Here is a 19,252-nt window from a genome sequence, read left to right as displayed (position 1 = left end):
AAATAAAAATATTTGTTATAAATTAATAGCGCTGCTACCTGTCTGCGCATTCGTTTCAATTAAATACGTAATTTTTACATATCGGCTCATATTTAAAGGCGGCGATAGACCAAATTTTACTTTTTTCATTCAGTATGCTATGATAGACACAGACCACGGGGATAATCTATTTTACCGTTTGGATAAATGAAACTAAAAAAAAGTTAAATAAAAAATACAACAATATCAATGTCAACGTAAGGACTGTGCTAAGAGATGAATCATATCAAGTATGACTCCATCATATAATTTTAGGTGATTAAGTAACCGACAGTGACACAGGCATAGTTAATAGATTTAACTCGTAGACAAATGTATTGTAAACAAACGATGATATCCAAACGATATTATGATTACTATGTATATCGAATATATATATATCGAAGAGGAAATCAATCATAATGAGGAATATTTTTGGCTACATACTAGTCCCGTATTTTGAATCTGCATTGTTTTAAACCGATAGTTGATCTGCTATGCTTTAAAACGTATGTTTGCAAAATTGAATTGTTTCTAAAAATCAAAATAACCTACAAACATTCCGACGACAAATTCTTATGAACACTGATAAAATTTAATTAAATTAATTTAAACTGTAATCTTTATATTTTACAAATCTCAATTTCATTTGCAAAACATGTTTGTTATTACAACTTCGATCAGCAAAGATTTACAATTAAAAATGTTATCTCCAAATTTCTGTAAGTACAAATGTTGTGTATGTAAGCTCTTACATAACTATGTATACGTATGTACATGGATTCAAAAACGCATTAATTTAATCATAATTACTTGTTCATGTTTAAATATTTATGTCTTAAATTATTATCATACTAAGATTACTAGTGTCGCGTTTAATTAGAATTCGACGAATACGAATTTAAATTGTAAAATCACTATATTTTATAATTTTCTTTTAATATAAACAAAGCTATTGTTGACGCTTGTCACTAGTCATTTTGTATTTTAATAGTTCAATGCTAAATAATATTTTTTTTATAATAAATATCAAAGATATTACTAAATTTTTCAAGTTTAGGCAATAACATATTATAAATAAGCCACCAGCTTAAACGCAAACACGTATATTACTAGTCCTTATAAATATGACAAGGAAGCATACCTAAAGCTAGGAATATACATAATGACCACGCTGTTGGCTATTGTACTGTGCTGGTGTAAGACTCGGCGAAAGCTACTTTCTGGCCATTGTCTGGATAATTCCTAAGGCGTCTTTTACGACACCCATGGGATGAGTCGGGAAGGTTCAATTTTTTCCTAGGCGGCTGGGGAAAAAAGTTACCGAGTGGACGCCGCGCACTAAAAGCAGAGCTTGGGTAGGCTATCCACATGGTGGACTGACACATGTTTGTAGTAGTGAAGTAAATTTGCTGCGTGCGGGTAGCGTAAGGTTGGTCATACTGGCGAACCTTTCCAAAATATGCAGCAGTCAATGTTTGCAGACTGATGATGATAAAAATATGAATTGACTAAAAACAAATTATTATTATTTTTCATTCATCGTCATTTTAGCGTAAAAAAAGTTAAACATACTATTATCTTATTTGTAAACAAAGTATACGCAACGGCAGCCATTAGCAAAATTTTCTTAGAAGAAGATCACTGACCTCGATACCATACAACATGTGTAAAATTAAGTCGAATAATGATGATAATAATTATGTCCAAGCTTTTCAGTATATTTGAATGTTTTTGTGTGCTGCCTTTATATATTATATCGTATATTATGTGGTTCGTTTGTATATTTATATTATACATATCGAGGGATGAATTCTTAAGTTTAAGCGACTTTTTTGCAACTTTACAGGAGAGTCATTTAAAGTTTAAAATTTGAAAAAAATATGTTAACAAAAAAACTCCTGATATTTGAATGGAGTAAACATAATTGAAGTTGAATTAAAAACATCGAACTGTTGATACTAATCACTACATAGTATAAAACAAAGTCGCTTTCTCTGTCCCTATATCCCTATGTATGCTTAAATCTTTAAAACTACGCAACGGATTTTGTTGCGGTTTTTTTTAATCGATAAAGTGATAACTTGAAATTTGAGTCATAGGATAATATTACATAACATAGAACTTAAGCAGATATCAAACTAACAAAAATATATTTTAGTATTTATAGTTAGAAATTGGTTATTATATTTTTATAACAATATTTTCTATAAGCCACTGCAAGAAATAATTTAAAAAAAATATATTTTTTTTTTATTATTTTTGATATATTATTTTTGATATATTATTTTTGTTGTTATTGGCACAACTGTTTTCCATTTTGGAGTAGAATTTGAAATGCATCTCTTATTTAGATTAAATGCTGTTTTTAGTTATATATTCTAGTGTCCTAACAAAAAAACAAAGTGACAAAACTAATTCAAATTTTCAACATTTAGGTCCCGCGTTGATGAGTCACGTCACCTAACTATATAAATTATGTCTATAATGTAACAGATATTTGTTAAATCAATACAAAACTGAATCATATCTCGCGAGTGTTCGACCTTCTCAAAATTATTAATAAGTGATCAATTTCCAGAAGCCACCGACGACCGTGCGTGTATTTGACCGCAATGACTACTACAGCATTCACGGTATTGACGCGACCACTGCAGCCCGGGAGGTCTTTTCGTCCGTGGCCAACATAAAACGTATGGGAGTGGAACCTAACCGCCTCGATTACTTAGTACTTTCAAAGGGAAACTTTGAAATTCTCATTAAGAAACTGTTATTGGTATGTCTGAATTGCATTTAATGCCGTATGAATTGTTTTTCTTTTTTAAATTACGCTAGATCAGGGGTGGCCAAGCGGTCGTTAGCGGCTATTAGTCCATCGTGGCAAGGCAAAACATATAAATACATAGAAAAAACTGCGCAACAATCACCAACTGCTGCGCGCATCATCTTCATCTTGTATCATTTCGAGCGGTTAAACGCTATTTGGTTTAAGCGACATTTCGCTCAATACGCGACATTTATCTTTGTAATTAAATGTGCGTTTTATTTGCATCAAAAGTTCGATATTTTTTATTGAACTTCAATTAAGCTACTCCATTGAAATAGCTGAAGAAGTTTTGCGTTATGATTTTTTCAAAATTTTAATCTTTCAATAACTCTTCTGTGAAGTTGCAAAAATGTCGCTTAAACCAAATATCCTTTCACCCTTCGATTTCTTAATCGCTATTCCGTCACATTACGGATCCTTTCCTTAACGCAATAGTTCTCTTTTATTAAATAATTTCAGTTTTATGTTTTTTTTTTCTTTTTAATTAAATAAAATATATTACCTGTTTGTATACTGAACTATATTGTGTCGCTAAAATTCAAGAAATGCCATTGGTAGATCGCAGAGTCATTAAACAGTAAATCTTGGTTCTAATCAATTGGCCACCCTTCCAACAGACGGTTGAAAGACTCGATGGTTTATCTAGTGTTAATAGGCTATCGGAGTCTCTTGATATTAAAAACGCCAAAGCCGCTATCGACCTTGAAACATGAGGTGGAAATCTCTATTTTTATTGTACAACAGCGATCCCATCCACCAAACTAGATCGTGCGATTGCTTCATTGTAAGATCAAGCAGACAGTGGGCTCGTGACAATCAGATCATTAATAGGTAACTCACCTAAAATAATCCTTGAACTAAAAAATCAAAAAGCACTTTTAACGGATCAAGGAAAATAGCTCGAAAGTACAACCAAATCAAAAACCCAGAAACCTCGTACGTATTTTTATGAATTCATTGGAAATCGAGAAATCGTCCGCAAAGAACATTGAACTATGTAGCTGCTGAGATTACGCGCGATATAATATCCGCATTAGAGGTCACGAGTGTCGACTGCTGATTTGTAAAAGCAAATGGTATCATCGTTATACGATCGGATATTGCACAAACAATATGCCGGGAACTGTTTGTGTTTAGAAAATAATTACGAACGAGTAACGTTCTTGCACACGTGATTTCTTGATAATAAACATGATAAAAAGAAAATACAATACGCATTACTGTTTACAAGACTATTATGTACATTGACATTGGAGGTATAAGACCAGAGGCAGCTTTATTTAGTGTACAAGGTGTGGAGTGTCAGCCTCAGCACTTTTTTATTGCCTTTGTAGGCAGACGAGCATACGGCCCACCTGATGGCGAGTGGTTACCGTCGCCTATGGACTTCAGCAACGCCAGGGGTAGAGCCAAGCCGCTGCCTACCCACTTCTATTGAACCTGTTACATTTTAATTCCATATTGAGCGTGCATTTACTAGCGTGCGCCAGGGTAATGATTGCAACAGGCGCTATATGGGCCAGAGATACTTTTGCATAAAACTCTGTAGACGATAAAATTGTTAAGTAGTTATCGAAGTTTATTGTGGTTCTTGAGCCATGATGGTCGATCTGAAAATAATTACCTATATGACGAGACCTCTAGACAAAGACGAAAAGTGAAATTTGCAGAGTGTAGATCTGCTTCTCGAGTCCAGAAACTGTATAATAAACAATTTGTTTCAATCGAACGTTATAGGTGAGACGTTACAGAGTCGAAATATACGTTGCCGATGGATCAATAAAAGGCTGCGATTGGTCACTCAAGTACAAAGGCTCACCGGGATATCTGACGCAATTAGAAGAAGTGCTTGGCGAAGGTTTAGGCGGTTCGGACGAGAACACGCCATGCTTGATGGCGGTTAATATAAAAACCGACCCGGTTTCAAAGGTGCGTTTTTTTAAATCGATTTTATGACCTGGTATCTAAGACCTTTAAGTCATGTCTTATTTTAATTTATATTCTTCTGTTTATGAAAAAATGATAAAATGGAGTGAAATAAAATGACATGAAGATGTTTAATTTGAGACATTAATGAACTGGGATGAAATTAAATTAAATGAGATAATATGGGATGAAGTAAAATGGTGGTCATTTACTGATATTTTTTCAGTAGGACTTTTTGGAGGATCCCGAGAAGATACGTTCAGCGTCTTTGTTTCATTTTCCCACATTTGTGCACTTTGACAGATACTAAACACCATTATTACCACCATTATTACACATTTAAACCTGAAGAAACTCTAAATAGACAAAATACTCGCGTTCCCGACAAAAAATCCCAAAGTTCGTCGAGACTAAATATGTAGATATAAAATAAACGATAACTATCACACCGCATATTTCATATGTCGTACTCTATATTCAATGATATTATCATAGGCTCCCAAAGTTTTTGTCCGTAAACCATATTAATTCCCGACTGCTCCGCATAGGATCCGTTTTTTTTTCGGCGATCCTTCTACCCACAGTTTAATGTTGAAACTTTGAGAATCATTGCATTATGATTCAAACAGGTAATCGTTTCGGGAATTTTGTGCAATTTTGAAATGACAATCGTAAAATAAGATTATACAAAATAATATCGTACTGTGATCGTATCGTCATCAAAATACTGATACACTACGGTAAACTAGTATCTATAAAACCAAAAAATAATTCGTTATCACACGACGATACATTTTGGTGTTTTATGAGTTTTGTTCATTTTATAAAATTACTTATTATATTGAACGTGTATAATTAGAGTACTCTTGAACTCAGATAAATACGCATTTACAACGTAAAACATTGATAAGAGGTTTTCGTAAATTTTGTTTAAAATGAAAACTTTGTTTTGATAAATCAATTTCAATTATCAAATTTCATGATTGAAAAATTTATGTGAATGTGAGTCATGGTAGGGGAAATGAGGGGCTTCTTAGAATTCGTCTAAAGGATAAAACGGGCTATGTGGTCCTATCAAACGATGCTCCTATGCCTCTGCTCAAATACTACCGTTACTAATAATTACAACGGGATTATAAGAAAACACGTAATTAACACGTGCTCACAAACGACCTCCGCGATACAGGGATGACATTGTCCAATAGAGAGTAATCTCGCAAAATATTTAAATTATCGTTATTACTGGTGGTAGGGCGTCTAATAAGTGTGAAGTCAGAATTTATGACTTCATTGTGACTAAATATTATGACATTATAATTTTTTCAGAAATCTTACTTCATTTATGTGCAGTAGCATTTCCCGTGCGATTTATGAGTAAACTCGCGATTGTGAGTCCACTCAACAATGAATCAATGTTAATGTTACACTAAATCGTTTTTAAAGAACTTTTTATAAATGAAAAATGTCCTAATAAAACTGGAATTACTTGTATCTATATTCTTACTGATGGCAGGGGTGTATTGTGAGCTCACGCGGGTACGTACCACCACGCTGCCTATTTATGCTTGAAGAAATCCTGAGTTCAGCCCTATAGGTTGGTGTACAATAGATTGAGATTTCGATCTCATATCTCAAGGTGGGTCTACATGCTCCAACGGCCACTTTAAGTAAATAATTTTTTATTTGATTTTATTCCATAGATGGGTGGAAAAGCTCACAGCCCACCTAGTGTTAATGTGGTTACTGGAGCTTATAGACATCAACAGCATAAATACCGCCACCCACCTTGAGATTGAATTTTAAGGTCTCAGTATAGTTACAACGGCTCCTCCACCCTTCAAACCGAAACGCATTACTGCTTCACGGCAGAAATAGGCAGGGCAGTGGTACCTACTCGTGCGGACCCACAAGAGACCTTACCACCAGTAACATGCATAATATTGTATGCTTTGATTGTTAAATAACAGGACAAATATATTTCCTTTTCAGGGTAAGCTCCTGGGAGTGGCTTGCGTCGTCGCTGCTGACTATCAAATGTCGGTCTCAGAATTCACCGACGACGATCTGCTGACACAACTTGAAACAATAACCGTCCAAACGGCGCCTTCGGAATGTCTTATACCGTTCTCTGATAATGATGACGTTAGTACCAAAAACATGTGCTATTTTTTGGGAATATAGTCCTTGTCCCGCTGACATAGAGACCTTTATAATCAAACGAGCATACGGCGCGATGAACGTCAGAAACGCACACCCAAGTCGCTGTCTATAGAGCTGACGGCTCATAAGTGACAGTGTTAATGCCCTGCCAATAAAGTATTAACCGAAAAGGACTCTAAAAAAATTTAGATTCAGACATTTCTGATCTCGAACCTGTGATGGTTTCGGTCATTAGTGCGTTATTAAATAAAACAAATATCAGTAACTCAATCTCATCCCACATATATGGGCAGTTTTCTCCTCATCTCTATCTACATGAGTATCTACCTGCCTCTCCTTTTAAGCCTTAAATCTTCTACAAATCTGGTGGTAGGACCTCTAGTGAGTCCGCACGGGTAGGTAACACCACCCTGCCTGTTTCTGCCGTGAAGCAGTAATGCGTTTCGGTTTGAAGGGTGGGGCAGCCGTTGTAACTATACTGAGACCTTAAAACTTATATCTCAAGGTGGGTGGCGCATTTATTTTGTAGATGTCTATGGGCTCCAGTAACCACTTAACACCAGGTGGGCTGTGAGCTCGTCCACCCATAAAAGTAATAAAAAAAATAGTAAGACATTGAATTGTTTCTATTGTATTATTCGCAGTACAAAGCTTTGAAGAAAGTAATGGATCGCACCAACGTGACCGTAACGAAACTGAAGAGAGTCGACTTCTCGACCGAAGGTCTCGTGCAGGACCTGAACAGATTGTTAAACTTCAAGGAAGATCAACAGCAGGACGCTAACGCCTTCCCGGAGACGAGGAAAGACTTGGCCATGACTAGTTTAGCGGCCACGATAAAGTACAGTGCTTTACTAAACGAAAGTACGAACTTCGGCAGGTATACGCCTTACCTAAGTACTTGATAGGGGTATTCCATTAATTACGTGAGCCATTTTTGAGAGTTTTTCCACCCCCTCTCCCCTTGGTGAGATTTAGAAAGATTTAGCTTGATCCCTTCCCCTGGAATAGCTCACGTAATTAATGGACGTCCCCATACGTGTAAGCATTTAAAATCGTAACAAACGATATACAGTATACAGTACAGTATAGTATAATATAGTACAGTACAGTACAGTCTAGTAAAGTACAGTATAGTACAGTAAATTACAGTATAGTACAGTACAGTACCCGGCGATAAATATTGCCTATCGACTTTTGGAAAGAGACAATCTGCTAATTTCGGCTTCATAGAGCGTTGTCTCTGTCGCACGTTATACTGACAGTCCGGTATCTATAGGCCGCACACTATCTTTTTTTTTTTTAAGAGATTTTATGACCTGGTAACTGAGACCTTTAAGTCATGTCTTATTTTAATCTATATTCTTAATTTTATGAAAAATGATATTATGGAGTGAAATTAAATGAAAATGATTAATTTGAGACATAAATCAACTAGGATGAAATTAAATGAGATGATATGAGATGAAATCTAATCTCAGTAAAATGGTGGTCATTTACTAAGATTTTTCAGTGGACTTTTTGGAGGATCCCGAGAAGTTACATCCAGCGGTTTTGTTTCATTTTCCCACATTTGTGCACTTTCACAGATATTAAACGGTTAATAAACCACCATTATTACACATTTAAACCCGAAGAAACACTAAATAGACAAAATAAAACAAATCACACAACTTCACTCCTCGCGTTCCCGCCAAAAAGTCCCGCACACTATCGATATTGAGCAACCACAGATAAACGTCGCATAGCCAGTTTACGACAGAGACAGAGAGAAGCCGAAATTAGCCGATTGTCTCTTTTCAAAGGTCGATGCGTGATATTTATCGTCAGGTATTGTCATTAGTATTGATTCTGAAGTATCTATTTTGTACTGACTCCGAGGTACTGAGTCGGTTGTACTGAGGCACGAGTCGGTTTTTAACATTGCCTCAAAATTGTAGCCTTTTCTGGGCTAAAACCGTAACAAATATATGTAAAAACATACGTGTAGTTCTAGCACTTAATATTTTTTTTCACTTTTTTTTTCCTATCTAAGGTGATGGCCTTGAGAGGCCATTTTAGCGCAACCCTAACAACTAGGTGAGCTCACAAGGCTCAAACCTGACATTATTGCTAAAATTAACCCTAGCAACTCACTGAAAAGATTCGGCTAGAAACTCAGTAGGCTGTTCAATTATTCTTTCACGCCTATTGTATCTCAAAAGACATACGTAAAAAACAAAGTACTTCCAGACGCTGATAACCAAATTCCGTTGGTCAACGGTCGTTCCAATCGTCTCAAAGTGACCGGTAGTATTCATAATCTTAAAGATCTGGTAATCAACACAATCTGGTACTAGAGCTGATTCGCCGGTTACATTTCACCTAGTAAGTTTTAAATGGGTTTAATTCCCTTAGAAACTGGAACACGCTTTTCCTTATTTGTGACGTCACAAGTTGAAACTTCGTCCTCATTCTCAACTCGTCCTCAAAGTAAACCAAAACATTTATCTGAATGTGAAGAATTTACAGTAATCAATCACGACTTGTGTTGGTACAGAAATGTCATGTATAGAAAAAAAAAAAACGTTCTCGTATCTTAGGTCAAGGTTAGCGTTATCTCTGTATTTATTTAACTTCAACATAAAAATAATAAAATAAAACATGCATTGGCCTGAATACGTCCGACGTCTATCAACCATAAATTTAAATTATCGATCACAGTTTTAATTGAAACACAGTTTCGATACTAACATGCAAACAATCAGCTTTGTGTCGCCATCTGTTCACGCAGCTTCCACCGGAAACCATTTCGCAGTAATAGAATTTTTGTTTGTGGTTTCAGTGGTAAATTAATTACGCCAATTACAAGTTTTCCGCGTTTGTATTATCCCTGCATCGCATAGATCAAGGATGGGCAACACGCGTCCTGCGAGACGCTTGCGATCCCACAAGTATTTCTAAAATTGAATTTACTTTATCGACTTTCTAGTTTCTGTTCGTTTTTTCTGTTCTTTTCTTGTTTGTTTTTATCTTGCATTAAAATTTGTATATAAAGTATATTTTTTTTAGGTTTAATTTTTTTATTATAAATAAATTTTGTGTGTGTAGTGTGTGTAATGTTTACTTTATTGATTTAATGTATTTTTAATGCATAATTTAAAAACATAGTAGCATTCTACATTTCTTCTCTATATTCTCTTATAAGTGTGGGAAATTTCATACTCCTCCACCCGCGCAATTTTCGTAAAAAGGGGTACAAAGTTTTTGCTTCACGTATTAATATCTTTCTTATACCTTTAAACGAGCAATTCTTGTATATATATAATCTGAATCTCGGAAACGGCTCCAACGATTTTCATAAAATTTAGTATACAGGGAATTTCGGGGGCGATAAATCGATCTAGCTACGATTTATTTTCAGAAAATGTTGTTTTATTTGTGTTGTCAATAATCAACTCTTCCTGACATCTATTGGCGAATAAAAATACTATTTTTCCTGATTGAGGGCAACTAACCGCTTTAAAGACACAACAAGACGGCGTTATCAAAGAAAAAAAACGAAGCAAAGCTCGGTCATCATCTAGTATTGATAAAATGTAATATTACAGATTTCGTCTGTCCACAATACGAACGGACTGCTTCCTACACTTGGACGCGGCGGCGCTGACGGCTCTCAACATACTACCGGAGCTGGGCGACAATTCGAACTCGCCTTCTAGAAGCTTGTTCGGTTTACTGGACAGGTGTCGGACTCAGCACGGCAAAAGGTGAAACTTCTTTTATTTTATTGCCCTAGTAGGCAGACGAGCGTATGGCCCACCTGACGTCGATCGCTCATGGACTGCAGCAATGCCAGGGGCAGAGCCAAGCCGCTGCCCACCGTTATTATACAATTACTAGCTGTAACCGTCCGCTTCGCTGGGCATTTAAAATTAAAATTATTATTTCTCACCCCCACAAAGATTCTCATCATTAACGCCCCCGCAACTCGTGTAGGGAGTCCAACACTCGTATAAATATTAGCCTATCCATTAAGTACATGTATTTTCTACATAGATACCAAGTTTCAATTCAGTCGGATTCATGGTACAGTAGTTATAACGTAACATCCGTAAAAACCATTCTAGCTTTATATATTAGTCAAGATACTATAGGTATAGCTTAAGTAATCGCACAGACCGATAGTCCGCGTTCGACGCGTAAACAGCAATAAACCAAACTGAGTATTAATACTTGTTGTTTACAGACCCGCAATGTTTAGCGAAGAAAACCCAGTAGATTCCGCGCGTAAAAAAACTGTTCGTTATTTATTTTGCTTCTCGGAAAATTTTCCTGTAAACACTGTATAGGCACGTATAGGCATATAGGCCGCGATAAGGTATACTTATAGGCTAACTATACTTGAGACCTTAGAACTCATATCTCAAGGTGGGTGGCGCATTTACGTTGTAGATGTCTATGGGCTCCAGTAACCACGTAACACCAGGTGGGCTGTGAGCTCGTCCACCTATCTAAGTGATGATTGAAAGATTACTGGTGGCTCGGAGGCCTTTCCAGTTTCACCAGGACAGGTGGGCGAGCAAAGGCTCAGCCAGGAGGGGTGGGATTTGCTAACAACTGCTCGAGCGCCTCCGAAGGAGACCTACTGCAACAATGAGACAAGAGGAACTGTTGCGCGAATGAATCTACTACCGGATCGGAATCGCGACCCGCTGAGAAGATCCGGCGAGAAACTCAGCGGGCTGATGCATGGGCTAATCCATACAGCTTTATAGGCAATAATAAATAAAATTTCAGGTTGCTGGCTCAATGGCTGCGACAGCCGCTCCGCGACATTAACCTAATCAACGAGCGGCTAGACGTTGTGGAACTGCTCATGAACAACTCCCAGCTGAGGCTTCAATTGCACGAGGACCACTTGCGGCGCATACCGGACCTACAGGCCCTGACCAGACGACTGGCCAGAAAGAAAGCTAATTTACATGACTGCTATAAGATATATCAGGTACGAGACTAGTTATTACTCGCATTAGTATTTCCATTTTAAAAGTATGTATATATATGATACTATCGGCACGCTCCGGCTCTGCTCGGGTCTTCAACAAAAATTTCAACGACGTTTGACGTTGTTTTATTTTTTTTAATAAAGGAACATTTATTGCGGCATAACTGTAATACTTAGACATATGCTGTTGCGATACTTTTGTAAATAATAATGTGTTCTACAAAGTCGTAGTACAGTATTTTATTCTATCTTCAATAGTTTTCGCAGGGCACGCGATGTAAAGAATATTTTAGGTAATATTTTTACGCTTTAGGTTACATTATTGGAGTTTTAGTAAGGGTACCTATTTTTTTTAAAAAAAAGATTATAGCCTATATCACTCGAAAATAGTGTAGCTTCCAAACAGTGAAAGAATTTTTCAAATCGGTTCTGTAGTTTCGGAGCCTATTCAATACAAACAAACAAACAAATCTTTCCTCTTTATAGTATTAGTATAGATATACCAGTTTCCAAATAAAAATGAGATTTAGAACTCATGTGCATTAGTCGCATTCGAGTTGCGATGCTTTCCGTCATCACTTAATACTTCACAAAGCGGCTTATATTTAATTACAGGCAATCAAGAGGTTACCGTCTTTGTTACAATGTCTGACTGAAGCAGAAAATACGACAGTGCATTCGTCACTCACTGAGCCCATCTCGGAGCTGAACGATGACCTCGACAAGTTCCAGCAAATGATAGAAGCTACACTTGACATGGGTGCTGTAGAAAGAGGTGGTTCTTAATTTCTATATTCTAATAATCTTAGTAAAAGATTTTTTTATTATTATTGCATATATTAATGAATATGCACACTAGGAACTATTAAAATACATTATTTATTTTAATATCATTCGTAGCTTACCCTAAAATGGAAGGCTTAAACTATCACTGAAGATCAACTCGTAATTTTAATCATAGTTGAAACTCTCTTTCGGAGCTTAAACTATCGCAAAGCTTAAACGGCTACGAGGGAGCATTTAAACTTTGCATTATAAGTAAGGTTTAAATTGTTCTTTTGAAATTTGCCACTCGAAATCAGCTGTTGTTTTGTGTCAAAATGTCAGTAAATTTAATGTAAAGTAAATGTCAGTAAATAGAGTTATTTAAAGGCTAAATAAAACCAAACAAAATGTTGTTTTTTTAGTCTATTTTGGACCAAATTGTTGAAAAAATGAGAGGGCGTACGGGAGAATATTCAGTTCAAATATCTAATTTTTATTTCAAAAAACAATTCACCTGTCAAATATAGTAGAATATTGCCTGTTTCACATCTGATTAAAGATTAAAAACAATGAAACGCAAGATGTTGCCACACGTCAAAAGGTTATCTCAGTTTAGCTAAACTGACTTTGTTTTCGTATTGATATTACAAAAGAAGTTTAATCTGTGTAACAAATATGAACTAAGTTTTGTTGACCTTTAGTTTAAACTATTATTGGTATTATGGGCCTTAGTGAGTGGTATCGTCGACACTATTCTGACCTAGCGTATCAAATTCATAATAATATCATATCAGGCTCGGCGGAGTGATGATCTGTACAGGGAGGCGGGCAGGAGTTGGATGAGAGAAGCTGAAGATCGTGCTCAGTGGCTAGCAATTGAAGAGGCTTATGTCCAGCAGTGGACTGCTATAGGATGATGATGATGATATCAAATTGCCTTAGATAGATACCCACGTGACATTAAATGATAGTAGCGTATAGGTAGTAAAACATAAAGGCCGTACCATGATTGTTAAAGTCCTCGAAGTAGTCGTACTAGAATTTAATATTAATTACAATCAGAGGCGGATTATCCGTAAGGCAAATTAGACACGTGTCGAGGGGCGTGTAGTTGCAATGGGCGCGCGAGCTCAGAATTTTTAAATAAATAAAGAAAATAACATCTGGACGATTACTTCACAGTTATAACGTCATATTTCATTCGCGCATTAGCGTAAGTACAAGGGTCCTGGTCTACTAAAGTCTAGGGTTTGATGATACAACGTCTTCGTAATTGCAAAAACAACTAGTTAAAATTTATAGTATTATGATGGCCATTTATGGCCGGTACAGGGGCGCCGATAAATTGATGCCTAGGACGCTCTGAACCTTTGATCTGCCACTGATTACAATTGTTCTAGGCGATTTCCTAGTTAAGCCCTCCTTCGACGAACAACTGCAGAGTCTGAACGAACAACTGGAACGTTTGCAGTCGTCTGCGGAGAGGGAGCTGGGGAAGGCCGCGAGGGACTTGGGACTCGATGCAGGCAAAACTATTAAACTAGAAAATAATACGCAGAATGGATTTTGTTTCAGGTACTTCTTGCAACATTAATTAAAATATATATAGTTTAAATTCGCGTAAACAAAGACCGAAGATATTCTAATAACTGAAATAGCATCTTATAACTGTCGATGGCGTAGTGGTTAGCGGCCATGACTGTTGGCTGAGGGTTGTGGGTTCGATTCCCACATCGGGCAAACATTCGTTTAATGAACAGGTTTCTTTGCTTTTATTATTATTTATTAAAAAAAAAGTGAATATCTATGTCAGTCTAATACCCGTAACACAGGAAATCCTAGATTGGGGCCGAATGACTGTGCCTATTTTATTCTCAATATTTTTTATAGTGTACGTTTGGCTTTTTTGATCTCATATTTCACAGCGAATAGCAATTGCTGCAATTAAGATATAAAAAAAATTTACAGATCGAAACTAGAAATTTAAATGTAAGCTTGTCTATAATGACTCCATGGTACACATGTGTGGTTTCGAATGTAGGACTTTAACATTTCAGGATTACTCTGAAAGAAGAACGAAATTTACGAGGCGATAAGAAATATAAAATAATCGACGCCGTCAAAAGCGGTGTTAGATTCAGAACGAATACATTGGAATCAATTAATGAAGAGTACACGCAAGCCAAGACCGACTACGAGAAAGAACAAGATAAAGTCGTTAAAGAAATCGTCAGTATAGCTGGTAAACTTTTTTATTTCTTACTTGGGTGGGTGAGCTCACAGTCCTCCTGGCGCTAAGTGGTTACTGGAGCCCGTAGACATCTATAACGTAAATGCTTCACCCACCTTGAGATATAAGTTCTAAGGTCTCAGTATAGCTACAGTGTCCGATGCATTAGTTCTGATTGTGATCATATATAAATAGACAAAGGCTAAACAGTTGCCTTTGCTCCATTGTTTGTCAAAAGATTTGTCTATTTACTATTTTTAAATCGTAAAATAATAAATATGGAAAGCTAGCAGAAAACGTAATAGTAGCCAGTGACTATCATAGAATTTCGATTGCTGGGCGAACATTAGATCTAATATATCTTGTATTTTAATATTTATTTTAGCCTAATTTTAAATGTAATATACCTAATAATTTCAGGTGGATATTCAGAATGTTTGTTCTGTCTATCTCACATACTGTCGCGTCTAGACGTCTTGGTGTCTTTCGCTGTTGCCGCTTCATCAGCTCCGTACCCGTACTGCAGGCCCGTGGTCACGGAGTCCATCGACGAACTCATCCTGAAGGATGTGAGGCATCCGTGTCTGGAGGTGCAGGAGGGCGTGTCCTATATACCAAACGACGTAGAATTTAAAAGAGGTGAGACTATTAAATAAATAAAAACTATTAATATAAAATAATATTTATAATTTAAAAATAAAATTATACTTCTAAAACACATCGGCAGCTATATTTCTTCAGAGAAAAGTAAAATACAAAAAACATTTGAACTAAGGACAGCAAGGTGTGGTTCGGAACACAAGAACAACATTCTAATTATAAAAAAAATTATGTATTAACATTTTTAGTGGTGGTAGGATCACTTGTGTGTCCGCATGGGTAGGTACCACCACCCTGCCTATTTCTACCGTGAAGCAGTAATGCGTATCGGTTTGAAAGGCGGGGCAGCCGTTGTAACTATATTGAGACCTTCGAACTTATATTTCAAGGTGAGTGGCGCATTTACGTTGTAGATGTCTATAGGTTCCAGTAACCACTTAACATGAGGTGGGCTGTGAGCTCGTCCATACATCTAAGCAATAAAAAAAACTAATGGCACTCGGGGACTGACGCGGTTAAGCTATTGTATAGCATGTTTTTATTAACTTATGCAATTATATTATAATTGGACAATAATAATTTAATATTAAAACAATAATAAAATAAAACCACGCTATATTTATAAACATTAACAAAAGCAAAACATTAACTGTCCCCTTCACATTCAGCTAGAACGCGCGAGAGAGAGATGGGAGACTACATGATGCGCATGCAGTGCGACGTCGCGCCACGCGCTTATTCACAAACACTACACAAGCGCAACGTGTGAATGTGTTAAATGCGAGCTACATGTTAGGCCGAGTGGGGGCTGTTAGGTTTTATTTTCGTTACGGAATTTCTTGGTTCGGTCGCCGCGCTCAAAGCCCGCGATAAAAGCTATGCAAGAGTTTAAAAAAAAAGGTGAGCGGCGGTATTTACCCGGTACAAGTCAAATTAGCTAAGTGGTATTCGTATCCGGCCGAGCTCTGAGATTGAAGTCATTTGAAGTACGCTGGTTCGAGTCTGAGTCAACGTAATGGTATTTACCCTGTGATATCTGTGGATTCTCCCGTACGTATATATACGTCCTGCAGGCTCGGTGATGCTGCACATAGTGACCGGCGCGAACATGGGCGGCAAGTCGACGTGGATGCGGTCGGTGGGCGCGAGCGCGGTGCTGGCGCAGGCGGGCTGCCCCGTGCCCGCCGCCGCCGCGCGCCTGCCCCGCCTCGCCGCGCTGTGCGCCCGCATCGGCGCCGCGGACTGCGAGCGCAGGGGACTCAGCACCTTCATGACGGAGATGATCGAGTGTGCCGCCATCCTTAAGGTACGCGGTACTACTGCTTAACGAGCTGACCGTATCTATGGGTGCGTTCCACTAAGCGCCCACAACGATCAAAATGCTTCTTTAGTCGTTCCACATAACGACCGCGGTCGTTGTGATCGCGGCGAAAACGCCACCTATAACGTCATGACTTACGCTCACGACGACCCATCTATAAAGGTGGGTCGAAGTGATCGTTGAGAAAATTAGCGGCGTTTTCAAAACTCAAAGCATCAAAAATGGCGACCGTTAAGCTTACGTTATTTCATGCGGAAAGAGATACTATCTGGAGCATTACTGCGACCTCTTACGAAATATCCAAATGACGCCGCAAAAGACATTTTAATTACTTAAGAACGTAAATTAATTAAATACACCACCAATATTAAATATAAAATTATAATTTTTATCAATATAAATCGGTATAATATTTCATCAATATTTATCAATATGTATCAATATTTTCGGTAGGGAGCGGCTTGGCTCTGCCCCTGGCATTGCTGAAGTCCATGGGCGACGGTAACCACTCACCATCAGGTGGGCCGTATGGTCGTCTGCCTACAAGGGCAATAAAAAAAATCGATTTAAATTTATTTATTTTATTGCTTAGATGGGTGGACGAGCTCACAGCCCACTTGATGTTAAGTGGTTACTGGAGCCCATAAACATCTACAATGTAAATGCGCCACCCACCTTGAGATATAAGTTCTAAGGTCTCAGTATAGTTACAACGGCTGCCCCACCCTTCAAACCGAAACTCATTACGCATTGTTTCTCTCGGGCGCTTTTCAATTCTATACATGCCTTCATAATGCATACATGTCGACAAAGAGTTCGGCGTGCAACCTAACCCATGCTGCACATCAGCCCGCTGAGTTTCTCGCCGGATCTTCACAACGAGTCACGATTCCGATCCGGTAGTAGGTTCATTCGCGAAGCAGCTACTTTTTAGTTGTTAGATCTCCTTGGAGGCCCTGGTTGTGATTAACAATTTTTACACTTATTCCACAAATCCTTTTAAATAAAATAAAATAACATAGTTCGTATGTAAGTTGTTATTGTCATTTATCTTATAAGTCTTATAAGTTTTATTGTAGGTAGTTAAATTAACTACCTACAATAAAATTATACTAAATGTCTGGGAAGGACAATGACGAATCTTTGAAAATTCCCTAAATTCATATTTAACCAAATAATGTATTTGAATATGAATAATGCATACTACTGGAACCACGGCGTTCATCCACGGTGCGTTTTCAGAGATCTTTTTTGCCACGTACCATGTGACTTTGGAATGAGCTTCCCCCTACGCTGTTTCCCGACCGCGATGACATGTCCTTCTTCAGACGAGGCTTTCGGAGAGTACTTAACGGTAGGCAACGGCTTGGCTCTACCCCTGGCATTGCTGACGTCTATGAGCGACGGTAACCACTCACCATCAGGTGGGCGATGACGGGGTACGATTGACTGCCTACAAGTACAAAAAAAATATTAATAAAAATATAAAGAAAAACTATTTGAAAGTAAAATTGAGTACACGTGATCATGACGTCATTAATAACAGATACTTATAGTTCCAACGGATCACTTGACAAGATTAGTCTACCTCGATATGAAAGAAAACATGGTTAACCAAGATTCCTAAATTATACATTTCCAATTGATTTTGATGTATTACAGACAAAAATATTAAACATGAATTCATATTAAAAAATTTCAGTTTTAATTTAAATTAAAATCTCTTTAAGTCACATTTTGGCCCAAATTTATGTTTTCATATATTGTGAAAGTTCTTTTGAATACCTATGCTCAACAAAAACTCCTATGTGCATATTATTTCAATATTTCACTATATTACGCGTCAGTCTTAAAAAAATCCTAAGTGTCGGTTTGCATTTTATTGTAAATCAAAGTATCATAATATGTGCTTAAAAAAAATATTTGCGTATATTTTTTTTCACGAGGTAGTTTTATTAGATTTTCTCTAAAACTACATTTATACACATAGGAGATTTCAAATTTGCAACGACGATATAAATATATACCGCAATTCTTATTACAGACGGCGACACCGAACTCTTTGGTACTAATTGACGAGCTGGGACGGGGTACGTCTACGTATGAAGGCTGCGGCATAGCGTGGGCTATAGCGGAGTGAGTGACGCGACGTTACTTGTACAATATATTATATATCATAATCTATATCTATACTAATATTATAAAGAGGAAAGATTTGTTTGTTTGTATGTTTCGAATAGGCTCCGAAACTACTGGACCGATTTGAAAAATTCTTTTTCCATTAGAAGCCGACATTGTCCCTGATGAACATAGGCTACTTTTTTAATTTTTTTTTTTATTTTTTTTTTTTTTTCCTGTGTGTTTTAATGTTTCCGAAGCGAAGCGAGGGCGGGTCGCTAGTTATTAATATATTGAACT

General features: G+C 37.1%; 1 protein-coding gene across 2 annotated transcripts in view; it reads left to right on the top strand.

Annotated features, from left to right (window-relative positions):
* The window catches only part of LOC101743378 (DNA mismatch repair protein Msh2), a 31,567-nt gene that overhangs the window by 9,978 nt on the left and 2,337 nt on the right, over window positions 1–19,252 (top strand). For both annotated transcript variants that reach the window (XM_004932580.5, XM_062675192.1), the window contains exons 3-14: window positions 2,600–2,794; window positions 4,583–4,774; window positions 6,761–6,913; window positions 7,576–7,811; window positions 10,522–10,680; window positions 11,711–11,918; window positions 12,534–12,693; window positions 14,084–14,258; window positions 14,741–14,925; window positions 15,334–15,552; window positions 16,587–16,819; window positions 18,879–18,970. In XM_004932580.5, the coding sequence (XP_004932637.2) occupies window positions 2,600–2,794; window positions 4,583–4,774; window positions 6,761–6,913; window positions 7,576–7,811; window positions 10,522–10,680; window positions 11,711–11,918; window positions 12,534–12,693; window positions 14,084–14,258; window positions 14,741–14,925; window positions 15,334–15,552; window positions 16,587–16,819; window positions 18,879–18,970 (2,207 nt within the window). The remainder of the gene's footprint in view (window positions 1–2,599; window positions 2,795–4,582; window positions 4,775–6,760; window positions 6,914–7,575; window positions 7,812–10,521; window positions 10,681–11,710; window positions 11,919–12,533; window positions 12,694–14,083; window positions 14,259–14,740; window positions 14,926–15,333; window positions 15,553–16,586; window positions 16,820–18,878; window positions 18,971–19,252) is intronic.

This window comes from Bombyx mori, chromosome 23, assembly GCF_030269925.1.
Source record: "Bombyx mori chromosome 23, ASM3026992v2".
In the NCBI taxonomy this organism is placed as follows: Eukaryota; Metazoa; Arthropoda; class Insecta; order Lepidoptera; family Bombycidae; genus Bombyx; species Bombyx mori.
This window is presented reverse-complemented; position numbering and strand designations above follow the sequence as displayed.